General features: G+C 37.7%; 1 protein-coding gene across 3 annotated transcripts; it reads left to right on the forward strand.

Moving 5' to 3' along the window:
* The first annotated feature begins 1661 nt into the window (after window positions 1-1661).
* LOC134630869 (calsenilin-like) lies at window positions 1662-21259 on the forward strand. 3 transcript variants are annotated; one of them, XM_063478624.1, is made up of 9 exons: window positions 1662-1906; window positions 6354-6528; window positions 16020-16144; window positions 19045-19114; window positions 19368-19438; window positions 19522-19629; window positions 19737-19841; window positions 20581-20643; window positions 20737-21259. In XM_063478624.1, exons 1-9 carry the CDS (start codon window positions 1901-1903, stop codon window positions 20782-20784), a joined length of 771 nt encoding a protein of 256 aa, XP_063334694.1. In that variant the 5' UTR covers window positions 1662-1900; the 3' UTR covers window positions 20785-21259. The 3 variants fall into 3 exon arrangements, with proteins under 3 accessions (XP_063334694.1, XP_063334692.1, XP_063334695.1); XM_063478622.1 differs by having other exon boundaries at window positions 1664-1906; window positions 6330-6528; XM_063478625.1 differs by lacking the exons at window positions 1662-1906; window positions 6354-6528 and adding an exon at window positions 14571-14688.
* The last annotated feature ends 1714 nt before the right edge of the window (window positions 21260-22973 follow it).

The raw sequence follows: 22973 nt of genomic DNA on the forward strand, positions 1-22973 counted from the left end.
AATACATGCTCAAACGGATTCAGGTCAGGTGATTGACTTGGCCATTGCAAAACAGTCCACTTCTTTCCCTTCAAAAGCTCTTTGGTTGCTTTTGCAGTATGCTTTGGGTCGTTGTCCATCTGCACTGTGAAGCGCCGTCCAATGAGTTTTGAAGCATTTGTCTGAATATGAGCAGATAATATTGCCCGAAACACTTCAGAATTCATTGTGCTGCTTTTGTCAGCAGTCACATCATCAATAAATACAAGAGAACAAGTTCCACTGGCAGCCATACATGCCCACGCCATGACACTTCCACCACAATGCTTCACTGATGAGGTGGTATGCTTAGGATCATGAGCAGTTCCTTTCCTTCTCCATACTCTTCTCTTCCCATCACTCTGGTACAAGTTGATGTTGGTCTTATCTGTCCATAGGATGTTGTTCCAGAACTGCGACGGCTTTTTCAGATGTCGTTTGGCAAACTCTAATCTGGCCTGCCTGTTTTTGGGGCTCACCAAAGGTTTACATCTTGTGGTGAACCCTCTGTATTCACACTGGTGGAGTCTTCTCTTGATTGTTGACTCTGACGCACATACACCTGCCTCCTAGAGAGTGTTCTTGATCTGGCCAACTGTTGTGAAGGGTGTTTTCTTCACCGGGGAAAGGATTCTTTGGTCATCCACCACAGTTGTGTCCCGTGGTCTTCCTAGTTTTTTGGTGTTGCTGAGCTCACCAGTGCGTTCCTTCTTTTTGGGAATGTTCTAAACAGTTGTTTTGGCCACGCCTGATGTTTTTGCAATCTCTCTGATGGGTTTGTTTTGTTTTTTTCAGCCTAATGATGGCTTGCTTCACTGGTAGTGACAGCTCTTTGGATCTCATCCTGGCAGTTGACAGCAACAGGTTCAAAAAGCAAACAGCACACTTGAAATGAGCTCTGGACCTTTTATTTGTTCATTGTAATTGGGGTAATGAGGGAATAACACACACCTGGCCATGGAACAGCTGAGAAGCCAATTGTCCCATTACTTTTGGTCCCTTAAGAAGTGGGAGGCACATATACAAACTGTCATAATTCCTATACTGTTCACCTGATTTGGATGTAAATACCCTCAAATAAAAGCTGACAGTCTGCAGTTAAAGCACGTCTTGTTCGTTTCATTTGGAATCCATTGTGGTTGTGTATAGAGCCAAAAATGTTAGAATTGTGTCGATGTCCCAATATTTATGGACCTGACTGTAGATGCTCTTTTCTACATAGTGCATTATGATTCCTTTCATCCTCTGAAACTGAATGTGAAATATTTTTCCCCATACAGCAAACATTTGCCCCAAAACCAAACTCTAATTACAAGTGAGAAATCCTTAGAAGCCATTATAGATGAATGTCTGTATATAATAATCTTTTCATTATGATATCTGAGCAGGAGCTTACAGACAACACAGCAATATTTTTTTAATTTCCTCAGAGAGGCGCGCAGACTGGGCCGGGACTCGCACGCCAATGCTGCAGGTTATAATGTGTCTGGTACTTCTAATAACATTTGTCACAATGTAAACAGCTCATCCACACCTCCCTGCCTCTGCAGCTCTATAAATTGTTCACTTGTTGAGACGAGCACTGGCACTTTTCGGTATCTGCTGAAGATCACGACTCTTCCCTTAGATCAATGACTCAGTCATTTTTCTTCAGAGGTGTTGTCCTGTGACGCTGGATGTGATGATCACAACTGTATAGTGTTTATGTTCGGCTCAGCTTGTGAGCGCAGGACTCTGAGCAGCTCTGCTCCTCCTCCTCTAAATAGCTGATGTCTCTCTGTGTCTGCAAGCGGCTTCAGCTCGCCCAGGGTCTCATCTGAGGAGCGCAGACGAAGGTTGCAGCGATTTTTTTCCTCAAAACAGCAAGTGAAATCCAGACGCAATGCAGGTAGGGTGAGCATTTATCACTTTGACTGTTACTTTCTGTCATTGCTGAATACGATTTACCCAGAATACAGACCGATTAATCACAATAATGCTCCTGCAGTTTCTTACCTGCCCTAGCGCACATGCTCTGACCCTCTGGTTATTTATCAGCGCTAAAAAGTCTCACAACTGAACATTTGAAAGAAAGAGGACTGGACCATGTGATTTTGTGATATTTTAACCATACAGAGAGCCATCAATGCTCCTTTTACAGTACTCCAAAACCAATATTCCAACTTATGGAGTAACTATTACCTTGGTATTATCTGAAAACCACACATGAAGTATTAAAGGTAAAATAAGCCCTTTGAAACTGTAACCGACCATAACTTATAAGACTATGCAGATGTAATGAATTTTATATTCAGTTATTGATGTTTTATGTTTCCTCAAATATGTTGCAGCTGATTATATGTTATTTTTTGCTCCTTATTGTTTATTTATTAATCATTTTTATATCTAAAGATTTGGACTACTGTGGTGGAGCAAAACCCGAAGTATTTCCCCTAGAAATGTAAATTTACTAGAACAGAGTACCTTTCATTATTTAAGTACATTCTAAATGAGATTTGTTTCCTTCCACCAACTGGCTATTTAAAACTTAAAAAGCTTACTATCCTGCCCTCAAGGAGAATACTAACAGGAATACTCCTTTGTTGTTCATGACTGAGCTCAAACACAGGGCAAAAACATATGCATGCAGCAGAACTGCAAGGCAATCTTGAAGATACCAAAAACACGACACAACACTATGTGTGAGCTCATGCCTGCATGCAGGTGTGTGTGCATGCAAAAAGGTAACATATGTGACGCTCAGTGGGGGTCGGATGCCCAGAGAGTTCACGACAAGGTAGATCGCACGGAGCATCTCTCTTTTAATAATGCAGCTCCCCGGATGTGAAGACCCAAAATAACCTCCTTTTGGATCTGCTAGAGCAGAATGTGAGTTCTTTACACATCATTTTGTCTAATTTTGTTTTATTTACCTTTTAAAGGTAAATAAATGTGTAAATTCCAATGACATCTATTTGATTGTTGAATTTATTTTTGATTCGGGTGAAGTAAAATCAGATTTCAGGTCAGAGGAGACCGTTTTAGATGCGCCAGAAGGCTATACGCTGCATTTATGTATGAGACTGCTAAATGTGTAGTCATGCATTTTTAAATGTGAGCATGTGACTGGCACAGATGCATACAACATGCCTGTGTGTATGTAGGCTATGTGTGTATTTTGGGTGGTCCTTCTACTATCACTCCTTATATTCTTAGTCATCCTTCACCTCACCATGGCTGTCCACTCTGATCTTTTATTGATGAAGTTTTAAGCAGTGTGAATTATTGAGCAACAGCGTTGATGCTAAGATGATTTAGCATCCTTCCATATTCAAATAGGGGACAGAGGAACTCCCCAGACAGTTGTTTCCTACAACACTCTTAATACTTTCATCTAAATGTCCTCTAAACAATAAGATCTAATGGCTGCATTATTCATGCAGTGTGCAGAGAGTTAAAAGGAAAGGAGAAGAAACTTCTAAATCTAAACCTGTGGGAAAGGATAAGCAAGCAGAGTTACATATCTTAATAGCACGTGGTACAGTAGCACTGATAGGTTGGGAGATCGTGCCCAAAGAATTCATTCAGAATGAAAAGCAACAAAAGAGACAAAGCCAAAAAAAAGCACTGGTCTTATATTATTTCACAGTACATCATTTGTGCTGCTTAAAATCAGAAATGTGAAATTACATTGCTGATACAGAAACACTGAATATGTGAGTCGTGACGATATAATGTGGTGGTAACATGAGAGCTTTTGTGCCATTGTTCCCAGAAGCGCTCCTGTTACCGGAGACTTTTTTCATTTCTTTCTCTGTTTTTGCAGACACAGAGCATGTTGCACATTTCTAAATCCATCATGTGAAAAAAAGTTAAGGTCACTTCTAAAAACATAGAAATTGTCTGCAATTTGCTGGTCTGAAGCATTCAGGTGTGTTAATCTCAGTGCATCAGCTATGACCTTGGAGAAGCAACTGTCACTGCTCATCAATCTGGGAAGACTTATGAGGCCATTAACACAGAATTCCAACATTATACAGTGAAAAAGATTATTCACAAGTGAAAAACATTCAAGATGACTGGTCAGACTGTGCAATGCTCAAAGAAACTGCAAAAAAGAATAAAATCTGGACATGACGCTCAGATTCTACAGGCCTTAGCATGTGAAAAGTTCATGAGAGTGCAGATAACAGAGTTATTATAATGTTATAATGTCTATATAATTGTTCTTTTTTGTTTCTTTTTGACTTTTTGTTTTTAGTTCAGTTTAGTTTTTATTGGTTTCTGTGTTACATTTTAATTATTATTGTATGGAGGGCACATGTCAGAGGTCAGATTTAGGAAAAATCAGTGCAGGTATTAGAATAAAAACACAGAGCCTTTTAAAGACATCTCAATAACCAAAATCTCAATAACCACGTCCATTAAAGCCTCATCAGGCAAGTTATAATAACATTTTGGTCAAATTAGCAGGTACTAAAAGTGAGGGCTTGTGTTCCTGTGTTCATCCTGTTTAGTTTTACTCTTCCACTGTGACGTAGTTATGTTCATGTGTATCAGCTGTTCCCCCATGTGTTCCCACTTCTCTCATTAGCCTCCTGTGTGTATTTAATCTGTGCTTTTTCATTCAGTCCTTGTCGGATCGTCTGTGTTGCTCCCATGCCATGTACTGCGTTCAGGTTTTCATATATCCTCATCATCATTGCCATGTTTAGAGTTTTGTTTGTTTTTCTGTTCGCCAGGGTTTTTCATAGTTCGTGCTTCCTTTCTAGTTCACCCAGTTTAGGTTATTGCTTAGTTTGCATTGTTTTTGCCCTTTTATTTTGTACTGTTCTGTCTGCCTTAATAAACGGCTCATCATCAGTTAAGTTTGAGTTTTAGAATGTCTGCACCTGGGTCCACTCTTCACACTCCACGCAGTTTGCCTCGGCAAACTGTGACAGAGGGCATTTCCACTCTATTTTTATTTTAGTTGGTTTTCCAAGTTCACAAAATAGTTTTTTTTTTCAAAGTCTAGTTTTTATTTTAGTTAACCAAAAGTTTGTTTTTTCACATTTAGTTTTGGTTTTGCTTACTATATTAACCTTGACAGTTAGGAAAAGACTGAACCAGTCTAGCTTGTTTGAGAGGGTTGCCAGGAGAAGTTGAAAACAAATCCCCAGACTTCTGAAACAAGTGGCGATGTTTGGCCATAATGCACATCAGCACAAACACCTCATACCAGCTATAAGCACGATGGTGGAGGGATGATGATTCAGGCTTGCTTTGCACCCACAAGAATTTCGGCGCCTTGCAGACATTGAGTGGACCATTAACTCCTTTGTATACCAAAGTATTGTAGAGTCAAATGAGGTAATCTGTATGATAGCTAAAGCTTGGCCAAAAATGGGTCACACAACAGGACAGATAAATAAAGAAACACTTTGTAATAAAGTCTTTTTAATTGATGACTAAAATGACTAAATGATCATCAATTACAAATTAAATCAATGTCTAAATGTTGCTTTGACTCATTTCACAATATAAATATGGATGCAGCTTGTGATTTCTACACCATTATACTATTAAACATCCACATCAGTTGTGCTCCTCGTTAACACTGTTCACTCTCTGCAGCGCAGTTCTTTGTTTATGTGTGCCAAAGTCTGTTCAGCCACATACCAGTCCCAGCTTGTTATTTCTCTAGGTTACAGCTTCCATATTAACCATTGTAGGCAACATCCTAGACATCGAGACAATACAGTCCAAAAGAGAAGAGCTCCGAGTATATTGGTGAGGTTTTTTAGGCTCTGGTGAAGTGGATAAAATCATTAAACCTGCTTTAAGCAACACATTAACATTCACTTGTGTCCACTTGATAAATGTGGGTCAGATATTGATTCTTGTTTAAAATCTTTGGTGTTCATCTGCTCAGGGAAAATCTGGTTTGTTAGCTGGTAAATGTTCAGCTATTTCTCACTGGCTAATTGCTGACTGTGTTTGTATGGATTTAGTCATTTTCAGCTGTTAATGGCATTGAAGAGAACTAAATCAGGCTTACTGAGCCAAACCATGCAACCAAAAAAATGATCTGCAGAACTGTAATTTTTATTAAAAATGAGAAATACTTTCTCTAAAATCTAATTTGTGACTAAAATACTAAAATATTAAAGAATTAATTCAGTGTAAAGAGACACGCCACAGATAGCAGTGACTCTTTTTTACAGCCTGAAATAATTACACCTGGTATATTTACATCCACTTACAGAGAGGGGCTTTTGTTTTATTCCCCTGATTTAAAGCGTGGCTAGTTCTTTAAAATCAGGTGTGTCTGCTTCTCTTTTCTCTCTCAGAGGACAGTTTCTTTCTGTCTTCAGGCAGATGAGAAGGCGGTCGATGGCGGTCTGCTGCCGGATGCCAATGGGAAAGAGCCAAACCCGGGCGGTCAGACGGAGGGCTCAAAGTGGCAGAGACCACGGCTCTCGCGTAAATCTCTGATGAAGTGCTGCCTTGTGAAGTGGATAATTGCCAGCACCACACAGCAGGGCCCAGGTAGAAGCACAAAGAAGGCTGCAGCACCACGCTAATACCCTCAGTGGAAATTGTTGATTGTGTGTGACAGCAGGGTGGAGGAAGAGAAACGCAGGATTAATATAGGAAGAGTGCATGCCCGCTGTCATGTACTACACAATACATTGATTTTAACGATATTCATATGTGTAGTATAGATTTACTTTATAAGTATCACATTCTTTACCATGTAAACCTTTTTTCAGCTAAAAACTTCATTTTTCAGTTTTTAACCAGTCAATGAGTGCATTGTGGAGGCTTTCACTCTTGAGTTTTTATATTTTTACCCTCCTTTGTCATTCGTTCTCTCTCAAATACACACAGACAGACTGTTGCCATTCTTTGTCTGACTCCCTGAGAAGTGAAAAGTGGCACGTTTTTAAAAATGAATGCCACAGAGTCTTCCAGCATCTGCCCCTGCCCCTCTTTTCTTGGTTTATGTAAGTTATTGACATATACCTTCAGTGCAGACATTTTTTTTTCCCAATCCATCCTAACAATTTCACATTCTGTCTTGATTTTCTTTCCATTTCTCACATTTCACTTGTTTTAGCGGAAAAAATATAGAATGAGGTTAATAGAAATTGTCCTCTGCGGTTTCTAGAAACGACCTGCTCCTGTCATCCAGACTCATTTTCTGCTGACTTGTCTCTCTGCCAGCAGACAGATGGCGATATGTCTTGGACAGGAAGACAAGAGGGCAAATGCTTTTTGGCAAACAAAATATTTTGCACTTATAAGAGTACCATTATAGTGTAAATATTGTTTTTATCTATAATAATGCATTCCATCTCATGTTTAATATCGGAAAGGGAATGTGTGTGCTAATCTTAACTCATCCAGTATATTTCTGGTAGCACTATTTTGCACTTAAAGCAGAGAACAGCAAAAATTAAAATTAGATTATTTTTAGTTTTTTGAACGGTTATTCAGAGAAATTTAAAGGTTTGTTAAAGCTCCTCCACAGTCTCTGCACTTTATTACAACACTATCACCATCTACTGGCGTGTGGAGATTACAGCACCTGAATTTCACACACACCACTCTCTGCCTATAGTAGCTGATGGGCTGCACTGACATTCATACTGTGCGGTTGTACAGTGACTGGTAGAGTCTATGAAAGAGGAGATTCATCTGCATCAAATGAAATGCATTAAAATGAACTAAAAAACAGATGCAATGTAGGTCTGTACTACACAGCCAATTCAGCATACCCAGGGAATCTTTCTGTTATCTGGACTCACTTACCTTAAGACTGACAATCAGGATAAGCAGTAACAGGACGCTGGTTATCAGCCTATTCCAGGGTTTTCCCTGCATGCTTACATGAAAGGAGTGTCCCTGGCAGCATCCGATTAATCACAGTTATGGATAAGTGGATAAGGCAGCAGTGTGGTTGATTTCACAAAAGATAATAGAACTGAGCACCGGGAAAATATGAAGAGGTTAAAAACATTATACAGACTGAAAGCAATACAGCTACTGCTGACAAAGCAGCATGTGTGAGAGGAAAAGCAGTGTACACACTTCAACAACACTTTTAGTATAAAGTGTGTCCACTTTAAACATTTTCCTGTAAGACTGGAACAGAGCTGCTATATTAATGAAACTGAGCCTATTTGAAGACCGGAAAGAAAGCTGGCAAAAATGCAAACTATGTGAGTTAACAGACTTATCGATATCATTCTGCCATTAAGTATTTCATTAAATTAATGTTTAATTAATGTTTGCATTATCTATAATTTGTCTGTTTGTCATATTGTGTAGAGTTAGGACCCAAACACGGGAGGCAAGCTGACTTACAAAAGGGGAGACACTTTCTTTAGGCTGATGATAAAACAAATAGTGAAACATCAACAGAAGGAAAAAAGAAACAAAATCTAAATGGATACAAGGAAAGAGGACAAGTACAGAGGACAGCAGATATCTTAACAAAGGACACGGGGAAGACTGGACTGTTTTTGCACATATTAAAGGGCTGATTAGACAAAAATTGGAATGAGACATCAGCGCAGACATTCAGGAAGTAAAACCCACCTCACGAAACTAACTATAAGAATAAAACAGGAAATGTACTGAAAACAATGAAACACGAATGAACTAACTGAAGGGAAAACACAGAAGGCGAGACAGACAGAGGAACAACTAGGAAAACCTTTGGGAACTAAACACATTAGAAAGAAACTCACAATAGAAACTGAAGGTATATAAAAACCAGTAATTACTATATATGATAATCAACTCTAAACAGGACTCAAAATCTCAACAATAATTAAAGACTTAACTCTTTAAAGCCTAAACGATGAAATAACAGCCAGAAAAAATGTCAAAATAAATATAAAATGATACACTTAAGGGTTCAATGTGTTAGGATAACATTGGCAATGAAAAGAAAACTCAAAATAAGAATTCAAAAAAACTCCAAAGCAACTAAAAACCTGGAGATTGTGACTTTGTTTGTCTTGTTGTTGTCGTTGTGCTGTAGTGGGAGCACTTCAAATGCAACACTGACTTGGAAGGTTTTCCACTTTGATGATGCTCAGTGTAAAATCTATATGAAATCATAACTTTTCACCATTAGACAAGGCTCAGTTTAGTGGCTCCATGGTGTAAAGCTTTACACACCTGCCCCAACATGTGAAAGATCCTCAGTTCAATTCTGGGAGGAAATACAAACGACAGCCAAGCTAGTGTACGCCTAGTAGCGGTGTAAATCCCTGATAAATGGGAGGATTGTGTCAGGAAGGGGATCTGTGCCAAATCAAACACGTAGATCCATCTGCCGTGGCAGCCCCTTGCAGAATAAGGGAGCAGCTGAAAGTACCTTTAGAAAAGACTCTACAGCAAGCTCACTTTTCCTGCTCTTGGCCAGCTTGTACATCACACCCATCCAGAGGGGACAAATCTGTTAGTCTAAAATAAAAAATGCCCTCAATTATATCTTGGAAATCATTACATTATAATACAGATAATCTGTATCTGTATAAAGTTTTCTTTCCTTGTTGCTGTATTTGATGTTAGCAAGGGCGTAGATTTGGCATGGACGGAAGGGACATGTCCCCACCAATATCCAGCGATTATTGAATTGTCCCCACCAATAATTTGATCTCTTCCAGTAAAGAAAAATAAAACCGATAGCAAGAAAAAAAAAAACGATCTGTCAACGTCTCATTCACCTAGCGGTGCACAAAGAGTCAAGTTACGTTCTCTACTGGACTCCTACATCATGTGACAAATATGGCCAATGTGATTGGCTGTGCCTTTCAGAGAGCTCTGTTTAGTTTTAGCAGCGGCAAGCTTGCGCTGTGAGGACCTGCGAGGAAGAGAGGAGGATGGCAGCAAAAAGGAAGAACCTGGATATAAGAAAGTATTTTTCAAATAAACCTGTAAGTCACTTAAAGTCAAGTTCAGTCATAAAATGTGTCCGTCATAATAACGTTACAGGCTATGCTAGGCCATACATGCCAACACTCCCAATTTTTCCGGGAGAATCCCGAATTTCAGTGCCCCTTCCGAAAATCTCCCGGAGCCACCATTCTCCCGATTTTCCACCCGGACAACAAAATTGAAAAACCATATCCCAGATTGGCCCAGCCAATTCCAGTTTCCAACAATGGCTACTATTACTGCAGCTACTTAGTTTTAATATTACTCTTATTACTCTTTCTGGGTCGCAAAATAAACATTTTCAGGCAAGAATGTAGCTGTGTAAACTTCAAACGTCTGAGCCGACGAGAACAGCAAACTCCGGGCACATCGTTTTCAAACCCCCGCGGTCTTTCGCTACTCAGGTTAAACATGATATATAAGTTACTTTAATAACTTAAACATGTTATTGTTTAGCCTTTTTCACTGTTTTATTTGTTCGTGAGTAAATCGGTTTGGCTGAGATTAAAGTTATTAGATTAGATTAAATAAAACTTTATTAATCCCTCGGGAGGGTTCCTCCGGGGGGTTTCCACACAGCTGAATAAACGTCAGACAGAAAACTGATTAAACAGAAGTGTGAGATGCACCCCACACCCACCCCCTAACAGCCCTTTTGAATGTCTCCCTAATTCTGAGGTCTCAAGTTGAGACCTCAGAATTAGGGAGACATACTTGCCAACCTTGAGACTCTCAAGGTTGGCAAGTATGTGCTAGGCTTGGCCCACATCAGTCTAAAATTGTATGTAGCCATGAATAACATAGTGGACATTGAGTTGTTGTGTGGGGCACCAGTAGTCCATGTCTGTTGGTGTAACAGTAGTTCATGTTTAGAATAAAAAATCCCAGCTCACTGATTTGATCGGGGCAATAGTGTGCCTAAAATGTTGCATAATTTTGCTGAGAGATCTTTTACTTTGTGGTAATCTTAGATGAGTAGTTTTGTATAAGAGATGTTGGTGTACTATAACTGAAGTAATGTTGTTAAGTCCTTAAAGTCATATTCTTTTATTGTCATGACTGTATTTGAAGCTATTTTTATTTTTGTATGATACCTGATTTATATGGAATATGGCTGAAGTAAACTAAAGTTTAAAATACTTAGTCAGTCATTTGTTTAATAGTAATTTAACATTATATAATTCACATATAAAACTATGAATTGTGATTTTAAATGGTTTAAAAGCATGTAGAATAGGATATGTAGGCAAGTATATTTCTCTTCTTTTTATTAAGAAGCAAAGACAAAAAGAAAAAAAAAGAAACAGGGCAGGGTTCGGTGGTTGAATCATCCGTCCCCACCAATGCCAAAACCAAATCTACGCCCTTGGATGTTAGTAAAGAAAATGAAAACACAAGATCTGAAGAAACTGTTAAAATACAGTTAAAATAGTTCATGTTGTTGCTGTTGCTGGCCCTGTTTCTCCTTAATAACTAAATAGGGCAACTAGCAAATTTCATTATAACTTGATAAATAGTGAACGCATTTATTCTTTTTCCAAATCATATCATCTCTAAAAGGATGAGATAAGGACATCTTTAAATACCCTATTATGGAAATACAGAACTAACAATGATAGCTTTATAGTTCATGTTTTCTTTGGTGATTCATAGCAGCAGTCCCCAACCTTTTTTGCGCCACAGACCGGTTTATGTCCCACAATATTTTCACAGACCGGCCTTTAAGGTGTCGTGGATAAATACAACAAAATAAAACCAGTACCGGTACCAGAAAAAGAAGATTCATTCATAACACACTAGAAAAGACCCAGGGAAACCGAGTTAACGATAAAAATGATTTTAAAAAAAAATTAACGTTAATAACCGATAAAAACCCTGAAAACCATCAATTTCACACCCAAGCCTCAACTCTCGTGGCCCGGTACCAAATGACTCACGGACCGGTACCGGCCCATGGCCCGGGGTTGGGAACCGCTGATTCATAGAAGTGACCTCTTAAGTTTCAAAAGCAACACAACTGTAACCTGAATGGAAAGCCCAAATGTACCATTTGAATGCTTAGATATTAAAACATGTGCTTTAAACCAGACCTCCATGCCTGCATCAAGAAAAAATGTCCTAGCTAGCTAATTTAATTGTTTGACAAGAAGTTTTGATTGATGGCTTAGACTCCAGGCTGTAATGTTGCTTTCAGTGTAGTCATTAAAGCCTGATGATGGGACTGATGGCTGCACTGTCGGCATCTCTGCGAGCTTAAGCCACCTCACTCTTGTCTGTATTTAATAGAAGAACAGGAATACATCAGCACTTAAGGTGCATTAAACAATGTAATGATGCATTATTTTTATGGAAGGTTCCCTCATGAGCTCATGCATCTTGCATGTTTTATATAATGGCTGAGTCCATCTCACAAAAAAGACAGGTTGCAAAAAATCCACATAAAAGAAATAACAAGTTCCTGCATTTTGTTAGCTGGGCAGTACATCTGCTCTACTTTACAGTTTACAGTGCTGACTAAAAGCCCAAGTTGAGCTTACAATGTAGTAAATCTCATTGTTAAATGACAGGAAACTACAATCATTGAGATTTTACAGGATTAAAAGGTCATTTTACATCTGTACTCTACAATAACAGTTTTTTACTGTGAAAAACAGTAACAGTAACTATAATAGTGCTATAATGTATAAAATATACACTTTGTAGTATACTGCAGAGTATTTTAAAGTACTATTTTTTTTGTTAATGTCCAGAAATTTGTATCTTCTCAAATGTCAGGGTGTCACAACCATGAGACTTTTATTATGAAATAAAAAATAATAACAGCAAGGATCACACAGACCCCAATTGGCAATCAGAATTAAAGTCTTAATGAACTGTTGTGCTAAACATAGATATTATTTTTGATGATAATAATGTAAACAAAAAAGATGCAAAACCTAGCTAATAGTTTAAGCAGGCAACCATATGCTTCAAAGCTAAATGCAACAGCGCAGGTTTGACTCTGACCTGAGGCCCTTTGATGGGCATGTTTACCCACTTTCCTATTTACTCTTCACTGCAATAAGCCAAAAAATTATGGAAAAAATACAGGTCATGCTGGTGACCAATATAGGAATCATCATGTGTGAACTCAATTTGGAGTCAGAGTTTGAACTCATAAAAGTTTGCCTTCATAGACCATCTTCTTGAGCTGCTACAATAATAGAAATGACTGCTGTTAATATTTTCTACATCAGCACTTGCAGTATATGGCTGTATTTGCAAAAAGTGATGTATTGCTGTACAAAATTTATTGTATTTTTACAGCAATTTGTTACAGTGTAGACACATATTATGAAGTAGGTCTAAATTTACTAAAATCAATGAATACAATGTATTTGATTATGCCGTTTATAATGTCCTAATCAAATAAACAGAAGCCTTTTTTCAGAAAATGAGCAATAAGTAGCTGATAGACACCTTTTTACAAAAAACCCATACATTTTCATAATGCACAACGACATCAGGTCTCAGTCTAAATTACATCTTCCAAATGTACATTTGAGGAGCTCGGCAGCTCTACTATTGATATTTCTTGTATTTTTGGCAGGGCACTATCCCCGTTCATTAGGTCCATTTAAACTCTCTAACTTACATAAACCCTCCCTGACCATCGAAATGCATATCTGGCATACATCCTCTGCCTGCTCACAGACCAATATTGTTCCTCTGCACAATTGATTTGCTTTCCACCCCTCTTTCCTACTTACATTGAGTCCATTATGTTGTGCAGACTCATCAGTTGTGAACTATCCCAATGATCTTTACAATAGAGCATAATCATAAAAAACTCAAAAAGTATATATAAATACTGTTACATACATTATTTATAAAATATATATATCTGTGTTGTCAGTTTAGCTTTGCAGGATAGCTATAGTTCATTTCAGCTTTTGTTTTTGTTTTGTTTTTTGAAATGTCATAAAAGACACAGTTTTTACAATCACAGTGCTGCTTTTGAGCTCAGAGTGAATACATCTGTATTATTGAGTGCGTGCATCGCTGAGCAGTCCTGTAGACACAGGCAGCACCACACAGGACACAATAGTTTTCTTCATGAGTGCTGTTAATATCCCAAATATCAGAAGATGTGAATCAATGCTTGGTATATCATTTTGCATCTTTATCATGACCGGGCATATTTAGACATTGCAGATTGCCAATCAGAAACTATTAGCAGAGGAATCCCTTCAGTAACACTGATCCACCCGCCCGCCCACAACCTCAAACACACAGCTCAAGACAGTGTAAGTGGAGGTGGAGCCCTGAGTTGATGGGGCTGTGGGAAAGATCCAGCAGGATGCGAAACGCTGCTGAGCCGTAGCAGAACTGAATCATCTGCAACTGGGGATAACTTTGGATAATTTGGGGGAACTCAGATTCTTTGAATTTTTTATCTACCTGCAGGAGCAAAAATGGACTTTGAATCTGTTTCTTTAATGAAGAAGGCTCTGCGGTCACTTTTATTTTTTTCCCCCATTCACTGGCCATTTGCATATGAAAACTAACAACTAGCAGAGCTTGCACTATAGCAAGTGTTATATGTCAGTTGTTATTTTAAAGGTTTTTTTTTAAAGAGCTTTTGCAGAAGCAATATCTAATGAATTGCAACGATGGCTTTGGAGGGCATGGAAATAATTGCTATCATTGTTGTTATTGGACTATGTATTGTTGTCCTCAAACAGTTTGGGATTTGCGACCCTTTGTCACTGGAAGGTAAGACAGAGAAAGAGAGAAATTAAACATTGATCTTTGTAGGATAGCCTTTAATATCTCACAGGGTTTTTTTATATACGTAATAGAAATGGAAAAGTTAACAATAGTCATGCACATGCAGTAAGTTGAATTTTCCCATACTGACAGTTAATTAATCCCCTTGTAACTCTTTTCATGACAAAACTTATTGTGTTTATTGGGACAAATTCATGGACTTTTGAACAAAACTCCAAGTCCATCCATAAAAAAAGAGTAACTTTGAAAGACACTACGAGGCCTCTTCATGAACAAATTCTTACAGTGTTGTTTTTACAGCAACCCTGAACCTACCTTTTAATTTTCTATATCAGTAAAAATTTTGGTCTAACTAAATATTTTTTAACAGTCATATCAATTTCTCCTTCCCTGTTTCTCAACCTCTCCCATATCTTGTTCAACTTGCTATATCTGTGGCATTCTCATGAAGATGGTGAGTACCTACAATGGTATTCCTCTGCACATTATTACATGCGACTGTAATTGCATTCCAGCTGTTCTTGGAAATTCTTGGTTTTTAGTAATCGCAGTATGTACATTTTTTGGTCCTTAAGGCTGACGAAGCAAGCTTTTTTTCTCACAGCTGGCATTTAAGCTTGTCAAACACAGGTGTAACTGCATTAAATGCCAGTGGCTGTCTAAAAATGTGCAACTCCTTTTGCTTTTGCAACCCTAAAAATGTGCTTTAAATCACCCTTGTCTAATATCTTTTCATTTAAGCGTCAGGATGCCAACAGCGACCTTGAAAATGCCAAAAAAAAAAAAAAAAGCATGGCAGCATGTACTTTCTGCCTGGTTATTTCTTCATAAACAAAATTATGAAGAAGAAAAAGCTTTTTCTATCAAGATTATTTCTGTTACACCTTTAGCAAAACATATTCCTTCATGCAATGTTCATAAAAATGTAGCACTGCACCAAATAGCTCAACTAGAACTGGAAGAGCTCGCTGTGTTACTTTAGCATAATACTTCAATGCTACAAGTTTCTCTCTTTCTCTCAAAACAACTCCCACGTCTTTCTTTCTGTTTCATCTTCTTATTTTTTACTTGTACGATGTTGAACATTCTTCTTACGCCGTTGCTTCCACCCATTTATTTGTCGTCCCTCTCCCTCTTAAACCTCTCCATGTTTGTGTTGTTTCTGTGAAGATGGTGAGCATTTTGAGTTATAGGATGTAAATGTAAATGTTTTGCCTCTATGATTTCCTTTTTCTTTCTTTCTAGTCTTACTGCTGTTTCTTCCCCCTTTCCTTCCACCCTCTCGTTTCCCCCTTTTGTCTCTTTTCGTGTGACAGACAGCAGTGACAGTGACCTTGAACTCTCTATGGTGCGTCACCAACCTGAGGGCCTCGAACAGCTCCAAGCCCAGACGCAGTTCACCAGGAAGGAGCTGCAGTCGCTTTACAGAGGCTTTAAGAATGTGAGAAAACAATCAGCATACTTAGAAGCGGTTCATCAGTTTTACTCTTTATAATTTGGCAGTATTTTAGCACAAAGGAGCATCTTTCCCTAACCACATGTTTTGCTATTATCCTTTATGTATTTGTGACATTGTGAGTTGCAGTTTGATTGATTAATTATAGAGTAGTTACTTAATTATAAAATATAAGCACACTTCATTACACATAAACTCAATATACTTTGCATAAAAAGAAGCATCAGTGACACCATTTAACTTAATTTCCTGTAGAGCACTCTCTAACCATTCCTTCTATTAAAATGAATATAAATACGACAAAAAATATTCAATACAATGAAAAGTACAAGAAAAGTTCATGTAAACATATATAGACAACCAGGTTTTTATGTTTAAACTGTATGTAATTATTAATCATCAAATGTCAATAACATGGACTTCCAGAAAGTTTTGAATCCTGGCTTCAAGGATTGGACCACAAGAGCACTCAAAACTGGCACAAAAATGACCGTTACAATATAAACCGGCATCTTTTAAACTGAGATATGACAATCACTAATAAACCAAATAAAACCATAAAACTTCACAGACTGACTGAATACTGAATCTATTTTTAATACATTATGGGACTATTGCGTTAATTTAAGAAGTTGTGATTTAAGAAGTTCTCCTGTGTTGCTCAGGCCACTTTTCAGGTAGCCTACTGTAAACATATGATTTGAATTATAGTGTTTTATGTGCACATTTTGGCACTTAGTCATAAAAACTTTAAAAATCCCAGGCTTAGAGGAAATTACTTTTATATTCTATCTATTTGCTGCATCTTATTGGGTTGTCTAAGCAGAGAAGCTCAGACCTCCCTCACCCAGGCTCTTCACGGGGGATACCCAGCCCAGTAACATAATCTCTCCAGTGATTCCTAGGTGTGCGTAGGGTTTCCTCTCTGCAGGACAGGTATAAAGCAACTCACCTATGAGGAATGCAGGAAGCATCCTAGTCAGATACTACCATTTTTCCCCTTTTTTCAAACAAAAAAAATGTGTAATCATGTAAAATAGTTTCTCTCCAAATGTACAATTAAACAGGAAGATTATTGAAAATGAGAGCTGGATGTGCTGTCCAATCTATTTTGTGTGTGTGTGTGTGTGTGTGTGTGTGTGTGTGTGTGTGTGTGTGTGTGTGTGTGTGTGTGTGTGTGTGTGTGTGAAAACAATAAGTGTGCATGCAAGTGCTTATGAACCTAAGGGCAGAAATCTTTATTTTGATGGCAGCTTCAGCACTTTTGCCCATTTCTTTCTTTTTATGAGCCGATGCATGTATTGCTCAAATCGTATTGGTCAACCACGGCATGCACGCATAAACTTGGGAGTGACTTAACACATATTTTTGCCCACTGCAGGACGGGGTAATAGATATCGACAGTAAGTGGTTGTAATAGGAAGCAAAGCTCCATTAAAGAGGGGAAGGAGAAGACCGCAAGCTGATGTAAACAAAGAAGCTTTAAACTTAGAAAAAAAAGAAGCCTGAAAATGTTTTAAGAGTGTTCAGAGGCATTAATGATACATAAAGAGTTGCGCAGAGAAATGTCCAGCATAAACAAATCTTTAATGATGATATCAAGAAGATGATTTTAACTAACCAAACAGATTTGTTTTCACAGCAGACGTTCTGACTTGTCATAGCAGGATAAGTACAGTAGTATTAAGTACAAGAGTATTAGTTGATGCCCGGTGCTGTATTCCACTTTGCTTTGGAATTCCAGGTAACACTAAACGAGCAGAGCAATCACCAAAGTTAATTGTTTGATCTGAGGTTTTTTTTGCAGCTTATTACATTTCGCACTAAAACCGGTTTCCACACTTTTTTTACCAAATGAAATCAAAGTTTTTGCTTCATTCCTGTGTAGTTTATTGCACTTTCCTTTCCCAGCACAAGCAAGGTATTCTCCACACATGTATCAGTGTTACTATAATTGTTGCGTTGTTTTATGACAAATCAATTCTTTGAGTAAACGATGATCTTATAAGGTCCCTAAGTTTTTTCCTTAAGACAATGCAACATACGCTCTCTCTCTCTCTCTCTCTCCATATAGATAGATAGATAGATAGATAGATAGATAGATAGATAGATAGATAGATAGATAGATAGATAGATAGATAGATAAATAACCACCTGTAGCCTTCCAATCTGATTCCTGTCTATTTTCTAAAGGATTTGTTTATATATCATTCTTAGCCTGATTTGATTGAGGATGATATTTAGAAAAACATGATTAAAAAATATGCAATATTTGTGCATATTTACTGTAAGCATAAAAGTTTATAAAAAGCACAAGTAGGGGTGGTTTGCTGGTCTGGGGGACACAAAGCCGACGAGGAATGACATCATCATCTTAGAGAAGCAAGGGCCATGTTGTCTGTGAAGGTTTTTCTGTTATCCAGGTCATCATAGTCTAAGGAGCTTGGAAAGAAAAGTGTCTGGACTTCTTTAAGTTGCTTAAAGACGTTTCACCGAGAAACTTCTTCAGTTCTAGAAGTGAAGAAGTGAAGAAGTTTCTTCAGTTCTTTCCAAGCTCCTTAGACCAAGGACCGTGTTGCTGCCCATCAATCTGGGAAGGCTTGTATCACTAATTACAAACAATCTGAAGTCGATTATTCAACTGTAAGAACTATTTTTTATAAGTGGGAAGTATTCAAGACAAGTCCCAATCTTTCCAGGATTGGATGTCCCAGCAATTTCCTTATTCACTTTTAGTGTCTCACCTTTAATGTTGTCAATATTCTGTACTTCATAACTGGTATACACTAAGTCCATACGTGTTAATGACTCCTAACTGTTCATTAGCAGAGTTAAACACTCTTTTCTTTCACTGACTTGTTTTTCTATTGTTCACCTTTCAATAGGAGTGTCCCAGTGGGCTAGTGGATGAAGAAACATTCAAGAGCATTTACTCACAGTTCTTCCCTCAAGGAGGTACATTATGTGACTTGATAATAAAAATTATAATAAGCATGATACTTGATATTTTAAAGGTGCAGTTTATATTTGCTAGATGCTGTTTCTTTGTAAAGTTGCCATAGCAACATTAAGTAATTAAGTACATTTTTCTCACTCCCTCTAGATTAATTTTTTTAAAAGACCACAGTTGATTACAGTTAATATTCAGTGCTAAACATGCATTGTAATTAACAATGGTCATTTCTTGCTTTTCATTATTTTCTCTCAGATGCAACTACATATGCACATTTCTTGTTTAATGCTTTTGACATGGACAGAAATGGCTCCATCCGGTTTGAGGTGAGTACAGCAGGGGCTGCAAGTTTAAAGGTTTTCATTTCTAAAAAGCTTAAAAGAAATTAAACAATGTATTGCATTTACAGGACTTTGTTCTAGGTCTGTCTGTGTTACTTCGAGGCTCAGTTACGGAGAAACTTCGCTGGGCATTTAATCTATATGACATCAACAAGGATGGCTACATTACAAAAGAGGTACAGTCACTGAACAATGATAAAAATAAATAAATAAATAAAATCCAAATCTGTTGCAGTTTTATGAATTCTATAAATGTCCACTTTGTCTGTCTTTTTTCCTGCAGGAAATGATGGCTATCATGACCTCTATTTATGACATGATGGGCAGGTATACTTTACCCAGCGTACGAGACGATTCCCCAGGTGAACATGTGGAGAAGTTCTTCCAGGTACACTTAATCCAGAAACACCACCACCCCCACCCACCCCCCACTGCTCACAGGAGGATGGGGGATCCATGCTCTCATGTTGTGTACTTCAGTCAATTTTGACCCTAGAGAAGAAATCAAGCCTCATCAGCCCATTCAGAGATGCTGTTCTGCATACCTTGGTTGTAATAAGTAGTTATTTCAGTTGCTGTTTCCCTGTATCTAACCACTCTCTTCTGACCTCTGAAAGCAACAAGTCCTTTTTTCCCAGAGAACTGCTGCTCACTGGATATTTTCACTTTTTTCAACCATTATCTGTAAACCCTAAAAATCAGTGTGTGGGCAAAATCCCAGTTTGATCAGCCGTTTTTAAAATTTGCCACCAACAAAGTTGCCATGCTCAAAGTCACTTAATTATATTGAGTTTGTGACATTTAACTGGCTGATCAGATCCTTGTGTTAGTGTGCAGTTTAACAGAGGACCTAATAAAGTATGCGGTGAATGTACATTAGTACATCCAGATATTGTATTGAAGCACTGAGTGCTCAAGTAGAGTAGAAAAGTACTATAAGAACCAGTCCATTTACCAATTACTACCCAGTGCCACATTTTATTTGTTACTGTAACAGGCTACGGGGGTGTACACTTTTTTTTCAGTTAGTCATTCATGAAAGAAATGAATGATAAATAAACTGAAAGAAAGAAAGAACCTGTTATTTTACCTCATGTTATCCACTTTGTTTCTTTAATATGGATCAGAAAATGGACCGTAACAGAGATGGAGTGGTGACTATAGATGAATTCATAGAAACCTGCCAAAAGGTAAAACCTTATGTAAATCTAAAGATTTTGCCACATGATGATTGGCCAAATTTATGCACTTTATTCCTTGTATAACTATTGTTTCCATAACAGGATGAAAATATAATGGCTTCTATGCAGCTGTTTGAGAATGTCATCTAGTTTCTGCAGAGAAAGGTGGCCCAATAATGCTGTACAGAGCTTCCCACTACAAACGTCTGGGCCTGAACAATTTCATTTATCCTAAAAAGGAAAAACTGGGTGTTTTGACACTTTCTACTGCAACTAATGGACACTATTGAGTTTCCAGTCAAGCTGTTTCATGCAGAGAAATGTACAGGATTCACCAAAATCACCTGAGAAAACAATGTTTCTTTGCATGATATTTCAACTTTCATTTCTGCACATGAAACAACGTGCTGTGATTACCAGATGAGCATGAGTGTTCGCCTGACATTAGAGAGCATGTACTGCAAACCACCTTAAACACAAATGATGCATTTTATTGTGTTTTTTGCCACAAACGTGCAAATGAGAATTCTTTGTTACTGTATTCAACTGTGCAGAAATGAAACCCAGACATTGTTGTGCTTACCAGAATCCAGTTGAAATAAATATTTGCTCTCACATACTAATACTCCTGCTGAATCCCTTCTTTTTATTAAAAAAAAAAAATGCAACAGGCAAAAAAAATTCCACATGTGCATTTGATCAGTTTCCATATGTTTAACAGTCCTTATAGAAAATAGAGTGTAGAGTAAGTGATTGTATCAAATTTGTTGCACTGAATCTGGCATTTTGTAATAGTAAAGCTCTTAAAATGTTGTAAAATAAGTCATTCACAGTCTTAAGTCACTGTATAAGGTCAGACAAACAATACTGCAGTTGTGCAAGATGAAGCCTCAGGGGGCTTCTTTAAATTCCTGATCCAAACCAGTGCTTCATGGTCATGGTCCCAAGAGGGATTATTCTTGATCTTTTAGCCTTTGGCAGACAGTCATCTCTCATGCTGTACATCCTCAGAGTTCTCTTTATCCTCTCCATTACAGGTTTGTTCTTTGTTCCATGCAAAAATAGTTTTATTCTCTAAGTCTGACAATGGAATTTCATTTTCGAGTTCTGACATTAAATTATAATCTTAAAAAAATAACACTAAAAAAGAAAAATGCACACACAATCAGTCACTGGCTCGACTGCCCCCTTATTCTGCAGGCCATGCTTCCATCCAAAGGACCGGTGTTCTGAGAAACCATCCTACTCTGACAAAACGTCCTACCCGTATTATAATTTGACGGTGACTTGCGACTAAACCTAACCCTACCCCTAACCATAACCCTAACCATAACCCTAACCATAACCATAACCTTAAGAAGTATTCCGGATGGGTGAGAGAAAAAGAAGTTAATTCGGCGCTGGCGTTGTGCGCATGCGCCGCGTCTGCGCAGAAACATTGGCTGAACATTAGAATCGCCATGAAAGAAGATTGGGGTTACTGAAAAAAGTATTTTGCACAGTTCTTATATTACTTAATGAATTCTGACTTTTTCAATTTTACTTTTTTGGGGCAGAAAAAATACAAAAATTCAGATTTTATTCTCAAAATTCTCATTTCCAAATTCTGACTTTTCAACTCAGAAGGTATGACTAATTAAATTGAAATCTGACTCTTCTCTTACTTTTTGTTTTTGTTGTTGTTGTTTTTTTGTTTGCTTGTTTGGTTGGTTTTTTGGGGTGTTTTTTTTTTTTTCAGATTTCTGATTTTAATTAAAAAATTCATTACAAACTTTTTCCTAGAATTTGACTACAATTTTATTTCTGAACATTTTTTTTCTCAGGATTCTGAAAAATGTCATAAGCCCAGAACATTTTTTTAGTGGTCAGACACTTTATGTAGACATAAACATAAATAAATACTAAATGAAATGTTAGTTGAGACAGTAATGTTTTGATTTGTTTGCACTCATGTCCATTTGCTGAGTAATGGGAGAAACTCGCACTGCATGTGTGAAAATCCACTGTCAGCAAAAACATTGAACCTGTTCTGTATTATTGATGTAGAACCAATAGCAAAGCAGGATTTTTTTTTTTTTTTTGTGGGTGGGTGGGTGGGTGTGTGTGGGGGGGTGGGGGGGGGGCCTTGGTGCTGACTGTGTTGGTTGGGTTGATAGTCTGTAAATGTAAGATGAAAACCACCTCGCAGCCCTGCTGTGTTGTGGTTTGATAAACAACAACCGATCCAGGATCACAGCCTCTTTAAGTAACTCCTAAGAAAGGTAAATAAATTCCATTTTGTTTCCTTAAAAATTTCTTTTTTATAGATAATGTACGCATTTAATCAGTTTTATTTAACA

The sequence above is a fragment of the Pelmatolapia mariae genome, linkage group LG7 (assembly GCF_036321145.2).
Source record: "Pelmatolapia mariae isolate MD_Pm_ZW linkage group LG7, Pm_UMD_F_2, whole genome shotgun sequence".
Classification (NCBI taxonomy): Eukaryota; Metazoa; Chordata; class Actinopteri; order Cichliformes; family Cichlidae; genus Pelmatolapia; species Pelmatolapia mariae.